At 39.7% G+C, this 23,142-nt stretch overlaps 1 protein-coding gene across 6 annotated transcripts in view; it reads left to right on the top strand.

Moving 5' to 3' along the window:
• Window positions 1–16,094, top strand: part of SPIRE1 (spire type actin nucleation factor 1) — a 370,834-nt gene extending 354,740 nt beyond the window's left edge. For 2 of the 6 annotated variants that reach the window (XM_064294751.1, XM_064294749.1), the window contains 5 exons: window positions 4,850–4,987; window positions 5,890–5,960; window positions 6,503–6,530; window positions 6,627–6,763; window positions 8,523–16,089. In XM_064294751.1, the coding sequence (XP_064150821.1) occupies window positions 4,850–4,987; window positions 5,890–5,960; window positions 6,503–6,530; window positions 6,627–6,763; window positions 8,523–8,781 (633 nt within the window). In that variant the 3' untranslated portion in view covers window positions 8,782–16,089. Of the gene's footprint in view, window positions 1–4,849; window positions 4,988–5,889; window positions 5,961–6,502; window positions 6,531–6,626; window positions 6,764–8,522 lie in introns of all 6 variants that reach the window. The other 4 variants (XM_064294752.1, XM_023544004.2, XM_064294750.1 and 1 more) reach the window with 3 other exon arrangements.
• The last annotated feature ends 7,048 nt before the right edge of the window (window positions 16,095–23,142 follow it).

Raw genomic sequence — 23,142 nt, 5'->3', positions numbered from 1 at the left:
GAGACAGACCAAATTTCAGGCCAAAGGAATAACTTTCCTTGTAATCCATAAAATCATACAGTGCCTTCTAACTTGGTGTTATTTTAAAAGTGTGATAACAAAGTAAAAAAATTAGCTGCATTTTAGAACACGCAGAATCATTCTGTTTAAGCTTTCAACTAAAAATGACAGAAATGCTTTCATTATTATTATTTACTTTTATTATATCTCCGTCCCTTTCCTTAGTTGTTTAAAATGTAATTTTTTCACCAGTTAGTCAAATGATTGATGGTGGTTGCTGTTCCAGGTGAAAGGCAACTTGTCTGTAAGCACCTTGTCTGTAAGCCAGCCTGGTATCCACTCCTAAATTTACATTTTTGCTCTGTGAACTCTAGACTCGGTAGGAATGACTTCCTGGTTGGATCCCTGACTTCTGTATACGGTGTAGGCGTTGGCATGGACATCCATATGGAACCTCCCATTAATGTTCTCATGGTGCTTTTGTTCTGTATTTTTCTTTCATGATCGAGAATCGTTGTTTGTAGATCATTTATGTTCAGCATTATTTTTTCCTTTTCTTTCTCCCTGCCATTTTCTTTTTTCCTTATCTGTTGTTCAGGTTCCTGGGATAACCAGTATTTGGCCAAGGACGCCTTTCCGACCACTTTTTTCTACCATACAAACAGCTTCTCTGCTCAGCTCTCATCCTTTTGAAGCAGCCATGTTTGGGGTAGCAGGGGCTATGTATTATCTGTGTGAGAGAGCTTTTACCAGCAGGTGGAAATCTTCAAAGGTTGGCCTCTTTCTGCTGGTGCTGGGGATTGTTTTATTCTCTGTATCTCTCTGATGGTGATACCTCAGCTACAGCACTCTGCAAGAATTAACAGCTTAGATGGGCACTTTGCTTTTGATCGTTGATTTCCAATCTTTTGCAGGATGAATAGATCACACCATTATCTCAGTTGAGAGGAAATAACTTTGTAAGGACAACAAACTCAAAATGCAGCATCAGATGAGAGGGGCCTGTGAGTGTTTCTTGAGGAGCCTAGTTGTACGGTGTCCTAGAGGACCACTGCAACTGGCTTCATGCCTCCCTCCCAGGGCCTCCCCAACTATCACAGATGCATTTGCCCCCTCCCCAGCTGGCAGAGGCCACCTCCTGCCAAGCCAAGTAGCCCTGACGGACACCACCTGCCCACTACCCATTTCCCGCATCCCAGACCACCATCTCTGGGGGGCGGCAGGGGAGGCTGTGTGCCCATAGGATGGGCCTGCCCTGGGTTTGGGGAAATTTTCACTTCCTCAGCACCTTTCATAAAGCCATGTTGGGATGGTCAGGATGTTGTATGGTTTTTATGACAATCCACTTTACTTCTCTGGAGAGAGAAATAATGGGTTTTCTTTTTATTAGTGTGGTTATTTAGAATGTTTTAAATCTTCTAGATTTAATTATTGTTTTTGAGAGTTTTACACAGGGTAATTTTAGTATTATTTGAACCTTCACATTTTTAATGAAAGTGTAATCATTTTCAAATTCCAGTGAAATAAAAGCCCTTGGATGGCCCATCTGTGACAGGTGCTACAAGTAGCATGTGTAACGGTGGTGCCATTGGCTCACCTAATGCAGGGTCCCAGCTCTTCAGGTCCTTGCTTTACTAAACGTGTCCCAGACAATGAGCCATCAGCTGGTTTCCTTCTTACTCTTTGTTGACCGTCTTGCTTTAGAGAGGAGACTCCGAATGTAAATGAGGTACAACAAATTCCTTTCACTGTTCTTCTTGAAATACAGGGTAAATCTCTGTTCCTCCCCGTTTCAGATCCAGCCATTTGGGCAGCACTGGCCAGTTGCAGGAATGACTTTTTAACTCCCGTCCTGCTTCCTAAAAAGAGACATTTGCACACCAAGTCCACATGTTATTTTTGGCAAAGAAATGATTCACTTTGAGTTTTAAAGTTGAACTTGAAGAAAGAGTAATTAAACTTAATAGTTGCTAGTTTTATTTAAATAATTTTCAAATATCTCCTACTTATTTATGAAGTTGCTAATCGAGAACACTATATAAACATGACTATTCCTGTTTCTCTGTGGCTCAGTGACTGAACTCTGCATTGTGCTCTGAGCCTCTGTGCCCTGCCTAACTGACCCGTTTTGAATGAACAGCTATAACCAGAATATTGTACAAAAACGCAGCAATTTTAGTGCTGTATATGAGAGCAAGCTTTAAAGGCACATTTGCTCTTAGAGCAGATTGTGATCTTTATTCTCTTTAAGATTCAGTTTGCCTTTCCTAAATTTAGGAGAAGCAATGGGGAAGGAGTTGTGCTGAGAGAGCCCTGAGCCCACTGTCCAGGCCTAGCCACCAAGGCAGCGTCAGGCTTCCCGACTGGGACAGGAGGCCCCACACATGGTTACAGCCCCAAGTGCTGAGCACATTTTGGAGCATTAGTATCTCAGCTGGATATGTTAATTAAAGTTTAATTTGGCTTTGGGATGTTGAATTCGTTTTTTTTGTTGTTGTTAATTTAAAAAAATCAAAACTATTCTAGAAACTATTTGTTATTTTCTTTCATGTTGCATTGAAGTTTTGTTGTCCTTGGGAAGCTCCAGAATTAAAACATTAGCATTTGACCTGATGAAAAATTATTTTAGTAATGGGTACAGGATGGAGTAGAACTACCCCATAAGGTTTCCAAGGAGTGCCTAGTGGATTAGAACTGCCAACTTTTGGTTAGCAGTCGTAAAGCTCTTAACCACTGTGCCTCCAGGGCTCCTGTAATGGGTAGTCTGTTTTTTTTTAAAAAAAAAAAAGAAAGAAAGAAAATGTCTTAAAAATACATAATTTCTTATTATAGTCTATCATATGGTTTAAAGCAGTAAATTGTAATAAGTATGCTTGACTGGCCTTTTTTGACTTAAGAGTGAAGCAAGGAAAGTCCAAACTGTCAGGTTTATTAAGTATGCTAATATATCTTTGCAAATAAGGAATTACCAGTGTACCTGACACGTTTACCAGCCCAGGCATCCCAGTTCTAAAGTAAATTGAGTAGGCGGTGTTTGCTCTCTTCCGAGCATGTACAACAGCAGATCTCAAGTAGTGATTACATGGCTGTTTGCTCAAGTAATACATTATCTTGTTGGAATATAGCAATTTTGTCATATAATCAGCCCTCAGAAAATTGCCACAGTTGTATTCCTCAGGGCTTACTAAATTGATAGGAGGAAAACGCCTTCTTCTGAAGTGTGTTAAAGGCTGAGGAATGCTACTGTTCGGCTGTGTTTGGCCCACAGCGCTTCTTTAGGACACAGTTTTAATGACTTAACCTTCAAAAATGCAGTTTCTTTGTTCCCACGTAACACTGCTCTTTTTTCAGGGTGGAGCAAAGCAGAGTAGATTTTAACATGCCAGTTTAATCCTGTTCTCTTTGAAAGCCTTGCCCATTGAGAAAGAAAATAGTGTGATGGGTGTGTTTTAGTTGTTTTAAGTATTTTGGGCATCTCAGAGCAAATAAGAAAGATGTAGTAGTCTTTGTAGACAAACGATCCTCCCCACCCTCCAAGTACTAAGCTCCCCATGTTAAAAATTCAGTTGTAGGATTTTTTTTCCAAAACGTTTTAGCAAATTTCATCTTTGTTTAGTTAGCTTGAACAGAGATAATTTTGCATTCATTTTTAGTAAGAAGCAGTAGTTAGTGAAACTGTCTTTTTTTAGTAAATGCTAATGTTTGTGCAGTTTGCACCATAGATCTGTTTTTACTTTTCTCCGGTTGAAAGACAGAACTGAATGTGAGAACTCCAGAATCTGACTGCATTCACAGTCCTGGGCTTTCTCTGCTGGTGTATTTGATCTCTAGAAGCCTTGAGCAGTGCTCCTATGAGTGGGCATGGATTACCATGCGTTTTTGCGGAGAACATTGGGCCTCAGTGTCCAAGGCCACAATAGCCCTTGTGACGCAGGGCACCGCGGGAATGCACAAGCTGGTTCTGTCTTTCTCTGAGATCTGCCCAATCAAACGGAGGCTGAGGAAGGAGCAGATGGTGGGAGGCTCTTGATTCAGGGGGATCAGTTACATCAACATCTTCCACAGCTGTTTTTTACGGAAGCCATTAACATAAGACCGCTAACATAAATACTATTAAATTCTTCTGAGCTTCTCCACATCTTTCCAGTGCTGACTACGCACTCATCATTTGTTTAAAAACAATAACAAAAATCTGGATAACTGTGGGGCCAGCCTGTATAATTTGCCTTTGGATGTGAACTACAATAGGGTACTGTTCAGATTCCACCCAGAGCTTTAGGATTTTTCAAGATATGCTGATGTAACTGACCACTAAAAAATGCTTCTCAGTATAAACTACTAACCATCTCCTTTTGGCTATTCTGGGTACCACAAACCATTTTTAAAACAGTCCAGTCTTGTAGATCTAGTATTTATCTATCAGCATCTAGTATACAACACAACACTAAGTAATGTCTTTGCGTTAATCATAGGATAAGACTAACATAAAATTGGTTTAGGACTTTTTTTTTTTTTTTCATGACTTCAGTGTGTAAATACACAGTCCATTTAACAAAATTAAGTTACTGGAGGCGAAGTATCTGCGCAAATGTAGGAAACTTTTTATTTATTGGAAATTTTGAGAGGCTACAATTGTTTCACAGGTTGTCAGAAGTTTTCAGCTCTCTGTTGTCTTAATGAAGTTAAAAAATTACGTGGTACCCCAGAGTGAGCCAGCTCTGGTCCAGATTTTATCGGGAAACTCTTTTATTCTCTGAAGCTACTAACCAGGTGTCTGATCTGAAGGGAGACTTTTCTAGAGCCAGGACGGGGGTGCGGGCTCCTGTTCATGTGAAATGTTGACTTTCAGGAGGAATTCTGCTACCCCGTGGAATGCCTCGCTCTGACTGTGGAAGAAGTGATGCACATTCGCCAGGTCCTCGTCAAGGCTGAGCTAGAGAAGTACCAGCAGTACAAGGACGTCTACACTGCCCTGAAAAAGGGGAAGGTATGGCTGCTGAAAGTCGATTGCTCAGGAGAGTTAGGAGAATGGTCAGTCACTAGTAAGTCTCCTCAGAGAGTTACCTGTTAGCCAGATGGTACAGGATTTTAGGGGGCTTTTAGGAGGCAAGACTTTTGTTACTTCAGTAGACAGTCCCTGTCTTTGCCTTGTTCACAAGAGGGAGTATTTGTGTTCCCCCCTTAGAAATCAAAATCTGTGGAAGGTTTAAAAACAAGCATAATAAATAATGGTCTGCCTTCATAAAGCGATTTTTCTGCATCTAGTCATTATGCTTTAAACGACCCATAAAGAAAATGAGAAACAGAGGTAGACTTTTTCACAGTCCTCTTTAGATTGCTTCCTGGATGGTGAGACACTGGAGATCTATGGCCTTTTACTACCTTTTTGAGTAGCTGTTAATATTAACATCTCCAGAAAGCTGGAGACATGTATCAACAAGGCACATCTTATATTACCAGTTGTTGTTGCTGTTGTTAGGTGCCATCAAGTCAATTTGGACTCACGTGACAAAGCAGAACTGCCCCATAGGGTTTTCTGGGCTGTAATCTTTACAGGAGCAGATTGCCAGGCCTTTCCCCTGCAGAGCTGCTTGAGAGGGTTCAAACTGCCGTCCTCTCCTTTAGCAGCTGCACACTTAGCCGCTTCTGTACCTTTTAAAGTGGAAGTATAATTATGCCCAGAGCGAAAATATAATTATTAGAGAGCCAAACATAAAAACAGAGTTTCTGAATTTTCTTCCTCCTTAGGAAAAAAAAAAAATTTTTTTTTTTCTATCTACTAAATTTCCCCAGTTTATAAATTTAAAGTGTATTCGCACATGTAAATTAGGAACTTAACTGTTGTGGTTTTTTTTTTTTTTTTCCTCCTTTTAAATTTGTATGTTTTAGCTCTGCTTTTGTTGCCGAATCCGGAGATTTTCCTTCTTCACCTGGTCTTACACCTGTCAGTTCTGTAAGAGGTAAGGTATTTTGTAATTGATAAAAAGTTAGATTTAGCAATGATGAAAGAAATGTCAGTTGCTTTAATTTGTTCATCATTTCTCTACACAGGAGTAATACTAGAAATGACCTGTTACGTTACATTGTACTATTTTTGTGGGCAGAAATACTAACTTCTTCAAAAGAGGGCACCAAACAGTTATTTGGTATTGAACCTGGGAGATGTTTCTCTGTGTGATATTACTTTTATATAAGCATGATTAATTATAAAAATAATACGTCATGCTTGAACAGAAAAAAAAAATAAACGCAATTGTCACGTGATCCCCGGACAGACAAATACCATTCCAAACAGATGTCCTTTCACGGGAGACAGTGTGAAGTTTTACAGGCTGATTATTTTGTTGGCAATCTGCGGTTGTGTCATTTGTCACACTCTATAGAAGAGCCAGAGAGCATCTGCTCTTTGTTGTGGAAGTCACAGCAGCAGGCGTTGGCTTTTCTAGCTCTCCAGTCACACCCGTGGCATCATGCCGAGTAACACTTTTGATTTTGTGTGCAGGCCGGTGTGCTCACAGTGCTGCAAAAAGGTAAGATGAGCTTGGCTCAATTACAGCTGTGTTAACTTTAGCAGTTGTGCATCTTCAGCAGTGCTGCTCATTCTCAGCTTTGTTTTGGGGTAATAGATGCGGCTGCCGTCCAAGCCATACTCCACTCTTCCTATCTTTTCTTTGGGACCTTCTGCCTTGCAAAGAGGGGAAAGCTTTATGAGGCCAGAAAAACCCTCCATCAGCCACCATCGACCACTTCGGAGCTTTGCCAGGTGAGCAAGGGGCCTGGGTCTTCCAAGCATCCCATTTTAAAGGACACTGTTCCTTTTGAGGACTGTGGTGAGGGGTTGAGTTTTTGGTTTGACAGAGTTTTGGTTGGTTGGTTTTAATATAGTTAGTTTTGACTTACAAAAAAATCTCCAAAACTTACCCAAAGGTGATTTGTCAAAGGACAATGACTATTTGAGGGATACTTTAATCTCAGAGTATAACTATATTTTTTCTGCTTTAGAAATAATACTGTATTGTGTCCTTTAAAGTCATCTTGAAATTTGACCTTATTTTCAGTGGAGTTGAAAAACTACACATAATAATCTAACCTTTCTTTCCTTCTTCTCTTAAGTTTGAGAGAAAATCTGTTTAATTCTGTGCTTATAGTGCTCTGCAGTAGCTGCTACTTAGTATTATAAAGGCAGAAATAAGCTTTATTCCAAGAGCTGACCATTGAGAAGACAAAAATTGCCTGTGTATGTATCATTCCCCTTTCCTTTAATCCAGGGCAGGGTTAGTACTGGTCCTTAGGTGGGAGGCTCCTCCACACCAGCTGCCCGTCCTGAATCTGGTGAAGGTCGCTCCTCCTGTGGTAGACAGCATGGTGGACAGTGAGGGGAGGAAGGAATGAAGCCACCGAGTCACGTGTGCCCCAGAATGCTGCCCGCATGCTCAGCTCTCTGTGTTTCGCGATGAAGCTGCTCCACAGCAGCCTTTGGTTATGAATTGTCACCAGGGACTCGGGGCAGTCCACATGATATTCTGTTCTTCCTATGCACCTGTGCCCACATGGATTGCATCGTTTTCTGTTAATATTCCCAGCTACATTCCTGTTCACTGTAATTAAGATAGTGGACAAATAGATGATTCCTACTTTTCCCAAAAAATTACCAAAAACATTTATTATGATGTCGTAAGTAACTCTGGCTCTTAGGAATCTAAATAACCAACCACCCAAATACAGAGAATTATTGGGGAACGGAGGCACATTTGACAAATAGATGAATGACAAGAAAGCTAGTCAAAAGGTGTTTTCAGGAGGTGTCTTAGGATGAAGATAAAATTACTTCAGTTTCCTGTAGTCTGACTTGCTATCTGTGTTACGTGATACTCACTGATCCTGACACTGGGTCCCTGGATAACTAAAGACAACTTGAAGTACCTTCAGAATCATCAATAGAACACATTAGCAACTTGTACTTTAATTCCTAAAATTCACAATCTATGTATGTATATATGTATATACATAATACATGTATATATATGTGTGTATAGTAATATATATAATATAATAGTGTACATATACCCTATTTTCTAAAAATTCTAGGAGGAATAAGAGTTTTCAATATTATCTCTTTAAAAAACATTTCCTGGTTGTTGTTTTAATATTCTAAAGCTTGTCTCCAATAAATTCTTTCTGGGAAGAACATGCCATAATTACTCTGTTTTTACACAAATATGTGTGCCTTCTGCATTCGTTTGCGGGCCACGGGGGGAGGCACCCTCACAGGTGCTGCCGTGCCAATCCTCTTCCACATGTTGCTGTAAAAAAAAAATTAGCATAGCGCCCTTACAAAAATACCTCACAGGGAAGGGTGCGGCCAGCAAGCAGACACAGAAGGTGGGCGTTATTTGTGTAAAAATATGGTAAATCATTCTCAACCATCCCATAATGTTTTGGCAACAAATTTTTTTACTTATGCCATTATCGGTACTGCAGTGGCACTGTGAGTGATGCTACTGGGCGGGTTTCTTTTTCAGGTTCTCCTCGAGGTCAAAGTCTGTGGACAAATCAGATGAAGAACTACAGTTTCCTAAAGATCTGGTGGAAGACTGGAGCACCACAGAAGTGTGTGTAGACTGCAAGAAGTTCATTTCAGAAATCATCAGCTCAAGCCGGCGTAGCCTGGTGTTGGCCAACAAAAGAGCCCGGTTAAAAAGGAAGACACAGTCCTTCTACGTGTCCTCACCAGGCCCTGCGGAGTACTGCCCTTCAGAGAGGACTATCAATGAGATCTGAGCTCATTCCTCTTGGTTACTTTGTGCTCCACGTCAGGGCCATGTGTGAGGACACTGAGCTTCCTCTCTGTGGTTTGATTTAATAGGCTTGGATTTGTATCCGATCTGATGTTTGCTGTATCACATTGTCCCCCAGACTGACTGCTATGTTTGTATCAATTGACAATGTGTGGCAGGCCAGCCAGCTGCTCACTTGCACTGAGAGAGGACAATAGTTTGAAACTTGCTTTTGTGTGTATGTGGATTTGGAGTCTAGAAACTTTTTCCTTAGTTCAGTTCTTCACTGTCTTCAAATAATTTTCTAAGGCAAAAGCTTCTCACATGAGAAATCGGCCTAACCAGGTGTCGATGTTAACACAGTCTACGCAATAAGTCATATTGACCCTTCCGCCTGCAGTGTTCATGTCCAATGTACATTGTGACCCTGAGCCCTGCCCAATGCCAGACACTTGGAGGCAAGACCATGCTATTCATCATCTCAGCATAAAACCTAGGAGGATTTGCTTACACTATCAAACGGATTGCTAAATTATTGTTGCTGTGAGATAGAATAAATGAGGGACTTCAGACCAGCATTCTAGGGCAGCACCCCTGTATAGGCTGTACACCCAAGTCGACCACCGTTTCCTCTGAGCTGCAGTGTCTGCCCAGGTGATTGATCAGTGCCTCTACTGAATCCATCGTGGTTACCAGCAATTTTATGATGGAAGTCTAAGAATTAAAGTTTTATGGGAACTTCAGAACAGGAAGGCTAAGAGCCTGTCAGGAAGTCAAGTATGTTGTGGCTGACAGTGAAAAAGGTTTTGGCAGCATAGGGTGCCCACCCCAGCCACACTGTGGGGAACAGGCTGGAGCTTGGACAGTTCTAACTGCATTCTTCATGACTTTATCATACAGCCGTAATAACTAAATTAAGCCACAATTGGGTACCTAAGGTCTCAAACTGAAATTTATTTTTATAAATGAATTTTAAAAAAAAAGATTGTCTAGCTGATTTAAAGTTACAAGCAAATCAACCTGCTGACAGGCTTTCCGGATGCTTTTTTGCACTCGTTTTCCTTGTAAATGATGTAGTGAGTGAGTAGGTTGGGTTTTTGATGAAGGTATGTCGGAGGGTAGCATTGTATACCTAAAATCTCAGCTTGCTCAGTCCATAGCATGGGCTATATTATTTTGGTATGCCTAGAAGCAACCAACCAATCAGATGGCCATTAATGTTGGGAAAATCAGTTACTGCACACGCACAATGATTTTCTAGACGCTCTAAGGCACATCTGTAACCATCACTATGTCAGCACCATTTAATAAAAGGCATGACAGTAGCATTTCATACCACATCAGAATACAGTGATGTTTCTATATTAAATTAACAGTAATACCTCAGAGCTGCTCTGGTAGTGGTATTTAATGGATTGAAATTTACAGTTCAGTAAATGGCTTAAAATGTAACTTATGAAATAAACTCTGCCAATTGACTAGAATCATGCATGTTAACAGTTTGTCTGTATTTGCATGTAACAGTGGGTCACCAGGGAACGCTTATTGATTATGTGAATGTTTAAATTATCTTAAAGACTCTTGTTTACGGGCTTTAGAACACTGTATTGGGGGAATCTTATTTATAACATTTTTCAAGGGACTATTTGAACTTTATGTCCAGATCTGTAGATGGATCCACACACTTTAATGGCCCCAGGCCTGGGCTTCTTAAATGCAACCAGGGAGGGGAGCACATGGGAGGAAATGGGTGTCTGTATATGTATATAACATGCACCCAGGATAGTGTGCTTTTTAAAATAATGTTTTTATTAAAACATCAGAAACTGAACCCTAAAAATGAGCATTACATTCACTAAGCAAACATCTAGTAAGTCTCTCTCTTGTATTTCACCTCTTCAGGTTTATGATACTGTCTAGGATGACTCAGGCATTATGATCACCTATTAGAACATTCAAAAATAATGTCTTCAGTGGCGTAAACGGGGTTTGCCAAGTACATCCAAGCAGAGGGCACACATGGCACAGTTAAAACTGTAGAAATCAGCCAGCATTGCTTCTTGGTGCCAAAAGAAATTCTTACATTTAACCATTCAGCAACTAAGTTAGGTAAATTCCATAAGGTAATTCACTAAGAGTTGGTGGAGCTTGGTTTTTAATTCATTAACCTAGTGTGACTTTAGGCATGTCTTTTTATTCCTACTTCTAAAATACCATATCTTTGCAGTGTTCCTCTTTGTCTTGGTCCCCTGCTGTTCACCATTTACCTCTGATCCAACAACAAAAAAAATGTTGGCCGACTGGTCTTATCATTTGGAGTCAGATGTGTCTTAGAGCTATGTGTGCATCTGTGAATGGCCATTCCTGCCCCACCCCCTTCCTCTCATCCAGGTTCCCCCCTTCCAGTCCCCATATCTCATGAAGTCATGGCTATGGGGAGATCTGTGTCTCCCTTCCCATGGTTTAACTTTTCTATCAGTATCAAGTATCTAAAAATGCTTGTAAATACTGTGATATATTTATTAATATTCAAAAAGTATTCAGCGTGCAATGGGAATTAACTCTCAAGGCAAATAAAAATTAAATAATTGATATATACACTGACTTAACAATCTTACTAGATTCCAAGTCCTAGCCGTTTTGAATTAAACCAGAAGGTTGTCATGTAGGAGTTTGAAAAATTATTTTAAGTTTGAAGAGATTGTGATTAGCACCACGAACCCATACCATGAATTTCTTAAGGCTGTTACTTTTCTAACTGTATTAATATAGGACTCAATTTTGGGTGTCACCTCAAGGAGACACAAGTTTTTTAATTATGTTGCTGTTTGCTGAAACAGAGTAGCAGAAAACTTTGTACATGCAAAACTGTTGAAGACCCTGAGGAGATGTGTACTGGTGGGCTCTGATCAGCTTCCTGCGTGTAAATTCAAGGTACTGCTGCCATTTAGGCAACATGGCAGAACCGAGCATTTTCCAGTAAAGTCTTCTATTTTAAATATTATCTAGGGAGAAATAAAATGGCTTTCCATCGTACCTTCTGTGTTGAATTACTGTTGTAAAATGGTGATACTTTTTGGTAATTATCTGTTAGAAGTCACCTAGGCTGGGAAGGCAAAGTGCTTTTATCGTTGGCAGCTTAAGGTCATTTTGAGAAATACAAAAGTCATATGTGGAGACTTTAATTATGTAGGGAGAGATAAAACTTTTATATATGGGTTCTAAATAGAATTCCTCATGGAGTTTCTAAAATGCCCCATCCTAGGGACATTTCTTATTGTAGCATTTAAAAGCTTGAGAAACAGGAAGTTCAAACCCAGAATCAACTTACAGATGTTCTGTTTTTACATGAATTGAGCTAGAGACCATCATGGACTCTACAGTTTAAACATTACATGATATTGAATTTGGAATTAATTCTTTTGCATATGCCATTCCCTTGTTTGCCAGACATTTCTTAGGATCTCCTTCCACTGGAGTTCCCCTGTGATCTGTATATAACAAGACATTTGTTTGTTTCTAGCTCATAATCCAAATGTTCGGTGACTTTCCAAGTCCAAGTCAGAGTCCTTAGCTCATGGCTCCCAGATTCCAGATTCAGAAAACATGGCTACCATAAACAGGAGAAGCTTTGGGTAACCCGTATTTAACTATATATTTTTTTTTTGAGGGAAAAATGAATAGTTGTAAATCATCATAGTCCAGGATTTCATAGAATTTCTTCAAGGAAAGGACTTGATTGCATAACTCATGCATATGAAGACTCCAGTTGTGGTATCTCTGCAGAATGTGTGCATGTCTGCATGCACACGCACGCACATGAGATAGTAATAAATACTAAGAAAGCGTATGGTCCTTCTTTTCTCATGTCAGCCAAAGGCCTATATCCTAGAAACATCTCCCTTGGCCCACCCAAAGAACCTCTTAATATAAAACCCTGCCTATGCTAATTAAATGTTCAGGTGCAGTTACCTAGTGGGTCTGAATTACCTGGAAGACTCAATTTTCACTATTGTTCTGACTTACTCCATGAGTATCAAGAGTAGGAAGCTCCACATTCCCCTCTTCTCACAGAGAAATTAAACACAAAACAGCAGTGCTCACATTGTCAAAATATTGATGAACAGCTGGGAGATCACAGCAGTAGGGCAAAGACTTATGGAACATTTGAAAAAGTCTCTAAGCTAATACTACCACAGCCTACAACAATAAAATAAGAAAAGAAAGGGGGAGAAAGAATGAAAATAACCTAGCAAACCCTGAGGAAGGAGGGTAGAGAACATGAGTTCTAGAACTCATTTGTATTATTCAAATGTCCTGTTTCCAACCAAAAAGTCACAAAAGAAACAGGGAAAGATCACCCATTCAAAGGAACAAAATAAACCAACAGAGACCATCCCAGGAAGACCAGACACTGGACCTACTTAATACAGATTTTAAAATAACTGTCTCAAATATGTTTAAAGAAGAGTGACCCCTGAATCTATTGCCTGAAAATAACTTTTTGAACCTTGAGATGAAACTACCCCCATGAAGTCATCTTTAAACAATTTATTTCAATTAATGACTTAAAAAAAAAAAAAAGTTAAAGGAAAATACAATGAAGTAAACAGAATTGAGGAAACAATGTAGGAACATAATGAGAATATTAACAGAGAAATTGTAAATGAAACCAAACCCAATTCTGTAGCTTAGAAGTACAAAAATTGAAATTAAAAATTCACCAGAGGGGTTCAACAGCAGATTTAAGCTGGCAGAAGAAATGATCCATGATCATCTAAAGTACAATAAAAAAAATAATAATAACTGCCATCAATTTAAAGAAAATGAAACCATCCATGAACTTGAAGATAGGACAGTTGAAATGATCCAAACTGAAAAAAAGAGAAGAGATTAAATAAAAATGAACAAAGCATTAAAGAACTGTTGGACACCATGGAAGTCCCAGAAGGAGGGGGAGGAGGGGAAAAAGAAGGGAAGAAATAATGGCTGAGAACTTTCCAAATCTGACTAAAGACATAAGTTTGCATGTACATGAAGCTCAACAAATTCCATGTAGGGTAAACCCAAGGAGATCTATGCTGAGACATAATCAAACTGTTGAAAACTAAAGAGAAAGTTTTGAAAGCAGCAAGAGAAAAGTGAACTGGCACATACAAGGGAGCCCCAATAAGACTGTTGAATTCTCCTCAGAAACCATGGGGCCCAGAAAAGGGTGGGATGACATATGAAAAGTATTGAAAAAACTGCCATCCAAGAATTCCATACCCAGCAAAACTATCCTTCAAAAAAAACTGCAGAATTAAGAAATTCCCTGATAAAAAGAGAGTTTGTTATGCCCACACCTCCCCTAAAAGAAATGCTAAAGGGAGTCCACCAGTTTGAAAAGTGAAGACAGCGTATAATAACCCAAAACTGCATGGAGAAATAAAGAGCTTTGATAAAAGTAATTTCAAGAGCAAACATAAAGGCCAATTTTGCTGTACTTTTTGGTTTGTAATATATTTGTTGTACATGATGTAAAAGACAACACTATAAATACTAAGTATATGATTGTGGTGGTGGTTAGTTGCCCTGGAGTCTAATCTGATTCATGGCAAACCCACAAGTGCAGAGTACAGCTACTCCATAGGTTTTTCAAGGCTGTGACCTTTCAGAAGCAGATCACCAGACTTGTCTTCCAAGGTGCTTCTGGGTGGGTTTGAACCACCAGCCTTTCAGCTAGTAGTCAAGTGCTTAACCTTTTGCACCACCCAGGGCTCCTTAATTATTGGGTACATAATGTATAAATATATAATTTGTGACATCCACGACAAAAAGGGAAGGGGGAAGACGTATGGGAACAGAGCTTCTGTAATTGAAGTTAAATTGGTATCACTGTAAGGTAGATTGTTATAAATTTAGGATGGTAAAGGTAATCTCTGTGGTAACGACTAAAAATTTCTTACTTTAAATGTGAATGGATTGAACTCTCCAAAATGCACAAGTTCGCAGAGTGGATAAGAAAACATGACCCAAACATACGTGGTCTACAAGAGACCATGTTAAATCAAAAGTTACAAATAGGTTGAAGTTGTAAGCTTGGAAAAACATGTTCCATGCAAAAAAAAAAAAAGCTGGGGTGGTGTTATGGTTTGAATTGTGTCCCCAAAAAATGTGTATCAACTTGGCTAGGCCATGATTCCCAGTATTGTGTGGTTGTCCACCATTTTGTGATCTTAGGTGATTATCCTATGTGTTGTAAATCCTAACCTCTATGATGTCAGTGATAATGAGGCAGGATTAGAGGCAGTTATGTTAATGAGGCAAGGCTCAATCCACACGATTAGATTGTATCTTTAGTCAGTTTCTTTTGAGATAAAAGAACTGAGCATTGAGAACAGGGACCTCATACCACTAAGAAAGAAGAGGCAGTAGTTGAGCATGTCCTTTGCACCCAGGGTCCCTGTGCTGAGAAGCTCCTAGACCAGGCGAAGATTAATGGCAAGGACCTTCTCCCAGAGCCAACAGAGAGAGAAAGCCTTCCCCTGGAGCTTGTGCCCTGGATTCAGTCTTCTAGCCTCCTGTACTATGAGGGAATACATTTCTCTTTGTTAAAGCTGTTCACTTGTGCTATTTGTTATGGCAGCACCAGGTAACAATGGTAGCTATATTAATATCAGACAAAATAGATTTTAAGTCAAAATCTGCTATAAGAGACAAGGACATTATATAAAAAAAAAATCAGTTCATCAAGAACAGGTCACATAAATATATATGCACCCAATAGGGCCCTGAAATATGTGAAGCAAACACTGACATAAATAGTTCTACAATAATAGACTTCAACACACCATTTTCGATAATGAATACACTTTTAAACAAAAGAATAACAAGGAAATAGAGTCTCTGAATGACACTATAAATTCAGTAGACCTGATAGACAGAGTATTTCCTCTGACCACAGTGGAATGAAGTAGAAATCAAACAGAAACTGGAAGTTCCAAAAATGTGAAATTAAACAGCCAGTAGATCAAAGAAGAAATCACAAGGGGAATCAGAAAATACTTGAGATTAATGAAAATGAAAGCAAAACTTTTGGCATTAATTAGAGGAAAACTTATAGCCATAAATACCTTCATTAAAATAGAAGAAAAAGCCCAAATCAATAATCTATACCTTGAAAAACTGGAAAAGGAGAGTCCAAAGCAAATAGACAGAAGGAAATAATTGAGATTAAAGCAGAGATACAAGACATAGAAAATATAAGAATAGCGAGAACCAACAAAACTCAATGTTGGTTTTTTTTTAAATATCCATAAAATTGACAAAACTCCTAGCTATGCTGAAAAAGAAAAAGAAAAAAAAAACAGGAGACACTAGTAACTAAAATCAGAAGTGAAAACAGTGACATTACTACCAACTTTGCGGTAATTAAAAAGATTCTAAGAGGAGGCGGAGCCAACACGGCACTATAGACAGAAGGACCTCGCTATCCTTCCACAACAAAGATTCAAAAAACTAAAACAGAGACAAATGTCAGTCCTGGAACCCTAAGTGTCAAATGAAGAGAGAACCAAGCACTGAATGGAATAAACTGACAAGAGAACAGAGAGAGAGGAAACATAGGAGTACAGGTTCCCTACCAGGTAACACAGCACAGATTCACCATCTTGGACTCCTGTCAGAGATCAGCACAGACAAGGGAGTATGGGAAAGCACGTTCATGGAACTCCCAGCAGGAGACAGAGCACCCGGTAACCAGTGATACACGCTTTCCCAGCCCTCACAGTTCTTTGCTCAGCCTCCACCACTTTCCAGCAGGCTGCTCTGCTGCTTCCCAGAGAGCCGAGCGACTGCAGACCGGGAGGTGCTGGCTCCATGCCATGATGAAACACATGGCCCACACTGGCCAGCTCCTTCAGTGCCACTTCTTTGTTGGTGGTTTTGCTTTTTTTCAGCTTTTGGTTTCTTCCCTGCCTCTTACCTCCCCCCCGCCCCCCTTTCTCTCAAACATCTGACTCCATATGCCTTTCTTTGCTTCTTCACAGGCTGTGAAGCAGCGCTTATCTGGGGAACTACTTCCCCAGTCCGCACCACCACGTTGGTGGGATCCGTGGGGACTTTTTTTGTTTTTCCTCTTTTTTGTGTTTGCTTTCTTTTTTCCTTTTTATTTTTCTTCATTTCTTGGTTTCTTGTCTCTTTCTACTTGCCTTATTTTCGTGTCTCCTGAATACCTGGCACTGTGTGTCATCTCCCCCCTTCTAGCCAGGCTGTACTGCATGGCTGGGTAGCCACTTCCCCAGTCTGTGCAGCTGCACCTGTGGGATCCCTGGGGGCATTTTTTTTTTTTTCTTTTCTCCTTTTTGTTTTTCTTCACTTCTTGGTTTCTCGTCTACCTACTCCAATGGCAGGCTCCCTGAGCACTTTTTATTTTTGGCTACTGTTTCTCCTCTCCTTTTCCATATCCAGCATTGTTGTTGTTGTTCTTAGGTGCCGTTGAGTCGGTTCCGACTCATAGCGACCCTATGCACAACAGAACAAAACACTGCCTGGTCCTAAGGCATCTTTACAATCGTTATGCTTGAGCTCATTGTTGCAGCCACTGTGTCAATCCACCTTGTTGAGGGTCTTCCTCTTTTCCACTGACCCTGTACTCTGCCAAGCATGATGTCCTTCTCCAGGGACTGATCCCTCCTGACAACATGTCCAAAGTATGTAAGATGCAGTTTCGCCATCCTTGCTTATAAGGAGCATTCCGGCTGCACTTCTTCCAAGACAGATTTGTTCATTCTTTTGGCAGTCCATGGCATATTCAATATTCTTCCCCAACACCACAATTCAAAGCCGTCAAGTCTTCTTCGGTCTTCTTTATTCATTGTCCAGCTTTCACATGCATGTGATACGATTGAAAATACCATGGCTTGGGTCAGGCGCACCTTAGTCTTCAGGGTGACATCTTTGCTCTTCAACACTTTGAAGAGGTCCTTTGCAGCAGATTTACCCACTGCAACGCATCTTTTGATTTCTTGACTGCTGCTTCCGTGGCTGTTGATTGTGGATCCAAGTAAAATGAAATCCTTGACAACTTCAATCTTTTCTCCGTTTATCATGATGTTACTCATTGGTCCAGTAATGAGGATTTTTGTTTTCTTTATGTTGAGGTGTAATCCATACTGAAGACTGTGGCCTTTGATCTTCATTAGTAAGTGCTTCAAGTCCTCTTCACTTTCAGCAAGCAAGGTTGTGTCATCTGCATAACGCAGGTTGTTAATCAGTCTTCCTACAATCGTGATGCCCCATTCTTCGTATAGTCCAGCTTCTCATATTACTTGTTCACCATACAGATTAAATAGGTATGCTGAAAGAGTACAACCCTGATGCACGCCTTTCCTGACTTTAAACCAATCAGTATCCCCTTGTTCTGTCCAAACAACGGCCTCTTGATCTATGTAAAGGTTCCTCATGAGCACAAGTAAGTGTTCTGGAATTCCTATTCTTCGCAGTGTTATCCATAGTTTGTTATGATCCACATAGTCGAATGCCTTTGCATAGTCAAGAAAACACAGGTAAACATCCTTCTGGTATTCTCTGCTTTCAGCCAGGATCCGGCAGTCTCTTCTGAAAAGCATTAGCCAGTGAAAACCTTATGAATAGCAGCAGAACATATCCAGCGTAGCTCCACATAGTACAAACTCCTCCCTCTCCCTCCCTCCTCCCCATCTGCACCATGTGCTAAACATCACACATCCCAAGCAGCACAGTCACAGTCTACCAGAGCCTACCCTGCACTGACCCCTGGCACACCTTGTTGGCTCCAGTATGTGCCACAAACAACCCACCCCAGCCCTTCCACTTCAGTTGGACCTTCCTTGCTGCACCATAGCTGAGTGACTGGCTGTCCCCATTGGACAAGGAGGTGGAAAGTATGCCCACAAATGATTAAACATCAAAGAGTGCACAGCCCACCTGTTCCACCATAACCAAATGAAACAAAAAAGCAGGATGAAACAAATCTACAATCAATAAAAGAAGAAAATAACTACTGAATGTCCCAAAACAGCAGAAAATATCAAAATATATTTTTAATAAAAACAGGACAAGATGATTCCAGTAGGCATCCAAAATAAAACACCAGATAACTTTCCAGTAGAAGAAGAGGCACTAGAACTACGTGATAGGGAATTCAAATCTCTAATACACTGAGCTGTCCAAGCAACAAGCAGACAAACATAAGGAAAAAATAGACAAATTCATGGAAAATACAGACCAAAAAGTGGAAGAATTCAGGACAATAATACAGGGACAAAATACATTCACTACTAGAAATCAAATGAAAACAACAATTAGACATCCAAAAGAGATTACAAGATTTCAGAAGTGGACAGTGTCATGGAAGGCCTGAGGAGCAGGTTTGAAACAATGGAAGACAGTATAAGCGAAATTGAACACAAACACTTGGCTACAATTTTGTTTGAGGAAAAATCAGAAAAAAGAATGAGGAAAAATGAAAAAACTCAGAACTATGTGGGATACAATCAAAAGCAAAAATCTGCAAGAGATCAGAGTCCCAGAAGAGAGAGAGAAAATGGAAAACACAGGGGACTATTGAAGAATTGCTGACGGAGAACTTCACTAATATCACAAAAGATGAAAAGCTGACCATTCAAGAAGCTCAATGAACCCCGTGTAGGATAGACCCTAAAAGAAAATGACAAAGGCATATCATATTCACACTCACTAAAACCAAAGACAAAGAATCCTGAGAGCAGCTTGAGAAAAACAGTCACATACAGAGAGGAAACAATAAGACAAAGCTCTGATTACTCGGCAGAAACCATGCAGGCAAGAAGGCAATGGGATGACGTATATAAAACCCTGAAAGAATAACAATTGCCAACCAAGAATAATATATTTTGCAAAACTCTCGTTCAAATATTATGGTGAAATTAGGACATCCAGATAAGCAGAAATTAAGGGAATATATACAAACCAAACTTAAAAGAATTATTAAAGGGAGTACATTGGTTTGAGAAAAAAGTCAGACCACAGCCTGATTCTAGGACACAAGGTCGCACCAGCTAGATACGAACCTAGGATACGAACTCTCAAGAACTACTCAAAACCAAAAGAACAACAACAGGGAACCAGAGATAGTAATCTGTAAATGACGACAACGTCAGAGATGGAATAAATGGAGTAGGTATAGCACTTTCTAATGGAGAGGAAGGGAAGGCAGTCCCAAGTAAAAATAGAATGTTCAAACCAAGGAAGATAAAGGTAAATTTCTTTTTTTATCTGTGTGTGTGTGTGTGTGTGTGTGCTTTAAATGAACATTTACAGGTCAAGTTAGATTCTCATACAAAAATATACACAAGTTGTTATGTGACCCTAGTTGCTCTCCCTATACTATGATGACACACTGTGTTCCACCTCACATTTCCCGTGTCGATTCAACCAGCTCCTGTGACTTTTGACTTCCTCATCTCACCCCAAGACAGAAGCTGCCCATTTAGTCTCATGTAGCTACTTGACCTAAGAAGTGCTCTTCACGAGTATCATTTTATGTCTTATTAGTCCAGTCTAATCTTGGTCTTTGGTAATAGTTTCAGTTCTGGACTAACAGAGAGTCCAGGGGCCATGTCTTCCAGGGTCTGTCCAGTTTCAGTCAGACCATTTAGTCTGCTCCTTTTACTAGAATTTGAGTTCTGCACCTGACTTTTCTTCTGCTCCGTCAGGGACTCTCTGTCGTATTCCCTGTCAGGGTGGTCATTGGTGGTAGCCAGGCACCATCTAGTTCTCCAGGTCACAGGCTGATGGAGTCTCTGGTTTATGTGGTCCTTTCTGTCCCTTGGGCTAATATTTTTCTTGTGTCTTTGGTATTCTTCATTCCCCTTTGCTCCAGCTGGGTTGGACTCATTGATACATGTTACGTGACTACTCGCTAGCTTTTAAGACCCCAGACACCACTCACCAAAGTGGGATGCAGAACATTCTCATAATAAACTTTGTTATGCCATTTGATTTATAAGTTCCCTTAAACCATGGTCCCCAGATCCCTGCCCCTGCTACTCGGTCCCTTGAAGAGTTTGTATGCAAGAAGCTTCATAGCTTTTGGTTAGTCCAGTTGTGCTGGCTTCCCCTGTATTCTGTGTTGTCCTTCTCTTCACCTAAGATAATTCTTGTCTACTATCTAGTTTTTTATCTAGTTAGTGAATACCCCTCTCCCTTCCTCGCCACCCTCTTAACCATCAAAGAATGTTTTCTTCTGTGTTGAAATCTTTTCTTGAGTTCTTATACTAGTAGTCTTATACAATATTTGTCCTTTTGTGACTAATTTGGCTCAGCATAATGCCTCCCAGATTGATCCATGTCATGAGATGTTTCACACATTCATCGTTTTTTATCATTGCATAGCATTCCATTGTGTGAATATACCATAATTTATCCATTCATTTGATGATGGGCACCTAGGTTGTTTCCATCTTTTTGCTATTTTGAAAAGTGCTGCAGTGAACATGTGTGTGCATATATCTATTCGTGTGAGGGCTCTTATTTCTCTAGGATATATTCCAAGTAGTGGGATTGCTGGATCATATGATTCTATTTCTAGCTGTTTAAGGAAGTGCAAAATCGATTTCCAAAGTGGCTGTACCATTTTACATTCCCACCAGCAGTGTATAAATATTCCAGTCTCTCCACAGCCTCTCCAGCATTTATTATTTTGTGTTTTTTGGATTAATGTTGTTGGGGTGAAATGGTATCTCACTGTAGTTTTGACTTGCATTTCTCTAAGGGCTAATAATCATGAGCATTTCCTACTATATCTGGTAACTGCCTGAATGTCTTCTTTGGTGAAGTGTCCGTTCATATCCTTTACCCATTTTTTGATCGAGTTATTTGTCTTTTTGTTGTTGAGGTTTTGCAGTATTTTCTAGATTTTAGAGCTTAGACACTGATTGGATTTGTCATAGCCAAATTTTTTTTTTCTCAGTTTGTAAGTTGTCTTTTTATTCTTTTGATGAGCATAAGTGTTTGATTTTTAGGAGCTCCCAGTTATCTAGTTTCTCTTCTTGTGTTTGTACATTGTTAATAATGTTTTATATTCTGTTTATGCCACGTATTAGGGTTCCTAGCATTGTCCCAATTTTTTCTTCCATGATCTTTATCGTTTTAGATTTTATATTTAGGTCTTTGATCAATTTTGAGTTAGTTTTTGCAATGGTGTGAGGTATGGGTCTTGTTCCCTTTTTTTTTTTTTTTTTTTTGCAGATGAATATCCAGTTATGCCAGCACCTTTATTAAACAGACTGTCTTTTCCCCATTTAACAGACTTAGGGCTTTTGTCAAATATCAGCTTGCTCATAGGTGGATGAATTCACGTCTAGATTCTCAGTTCTGCTCCCTTGGTCTACATATTTGTGGCTGTACCAGTACCAGGCTGTGTTGACTACCGTAGCAGTATAATAGGTTCTAAAATCAGGTAGTGCAAGGCCTCCCACTTTATTCTTCAGTAATGCTTTACTTATCCATGGACTCGTCCCTTTTCATATCAAGTTAGTGATTTGTTTCTCCAGCTCACTAAAAAACGCCATTGAAATTTGGATCAGGATTGCATTGTATCTGTAGATCCCTTTGGGTAGAATACATATTTTCACAACGTTAAGTCTTCCTATCCATGAGCAAGGTATGTTTTTCCACTTATGTAGGTCTCTTTTGGTTTCTTCCAGTAGTGTCTTGTAGTTTTCTTTTTATAGGTCTTTTACGTCTCTGGTTAGATTTATTCCTAAGTATTTTATCTTCTTGGGGGCTATTGTAAATGGTATTGATTTGGTGATTTCCTCTTCGATGTTCTCTTTGTTGATGTAGAGGAATCCGACTGATATTTGTATGTTTATCTTGTATCCTGTGACTTTGCTGAAATCTTCTATTAGTTCCAGTAGTTTTCTTGTAGATTCTTAGGGGTTTTCTGTGCATAATATCATATAATCTGCAATAGAGATACTTTTACTTCCTCCCTACCAATTTGGATGTCCTTTATTTCTTTTTCTAGCCTAATTTCTCTGGCTAGGATCTCCAGCACAGTGTTCAATAAGTGTAGTGATAAAGGGCATCCTTATCTAGTGCCAGTTCACAAGGGGAATGCTTTGAGACTGTCTCCATTTAGGATGATGTTGGCTGTTGGCTTTGTATAAATGCCCTTTATTATGTTGCAGAATTTCCCTTCTATTCCTATTTAGCTGAAAGTTTTTATCATGAGTTCGTGTTGAACTTTTTCAAATGCCTTTTCTGTGTCAATTGATAAGATCGTGTGGTTCTTGTATTCTGTTTTATGAGATGGATTACACTGATTGTTTTTCTAATGTTGGACCATATCTGCATACTT

Source organism: Loxodonta africana, chromosome 11, assembly GCF_030014295.1.
Source record: "Loxodonta africana isolate mLoxAfr1 chromosome 11, mLoxAfr1.hap2, whole genome shotgun sequence".
NCBI classification, from domain to species: Eukaryota; Metazoa; Chordata; class Mammalia; order Proboscidea; family Elephantidae; genus Loxodonta; species Loxodonta africana.
Note: the sequence above shows the minus strand (reverse complement) of the source record. Positions and strands in the feature narration are given on the sequence as shown.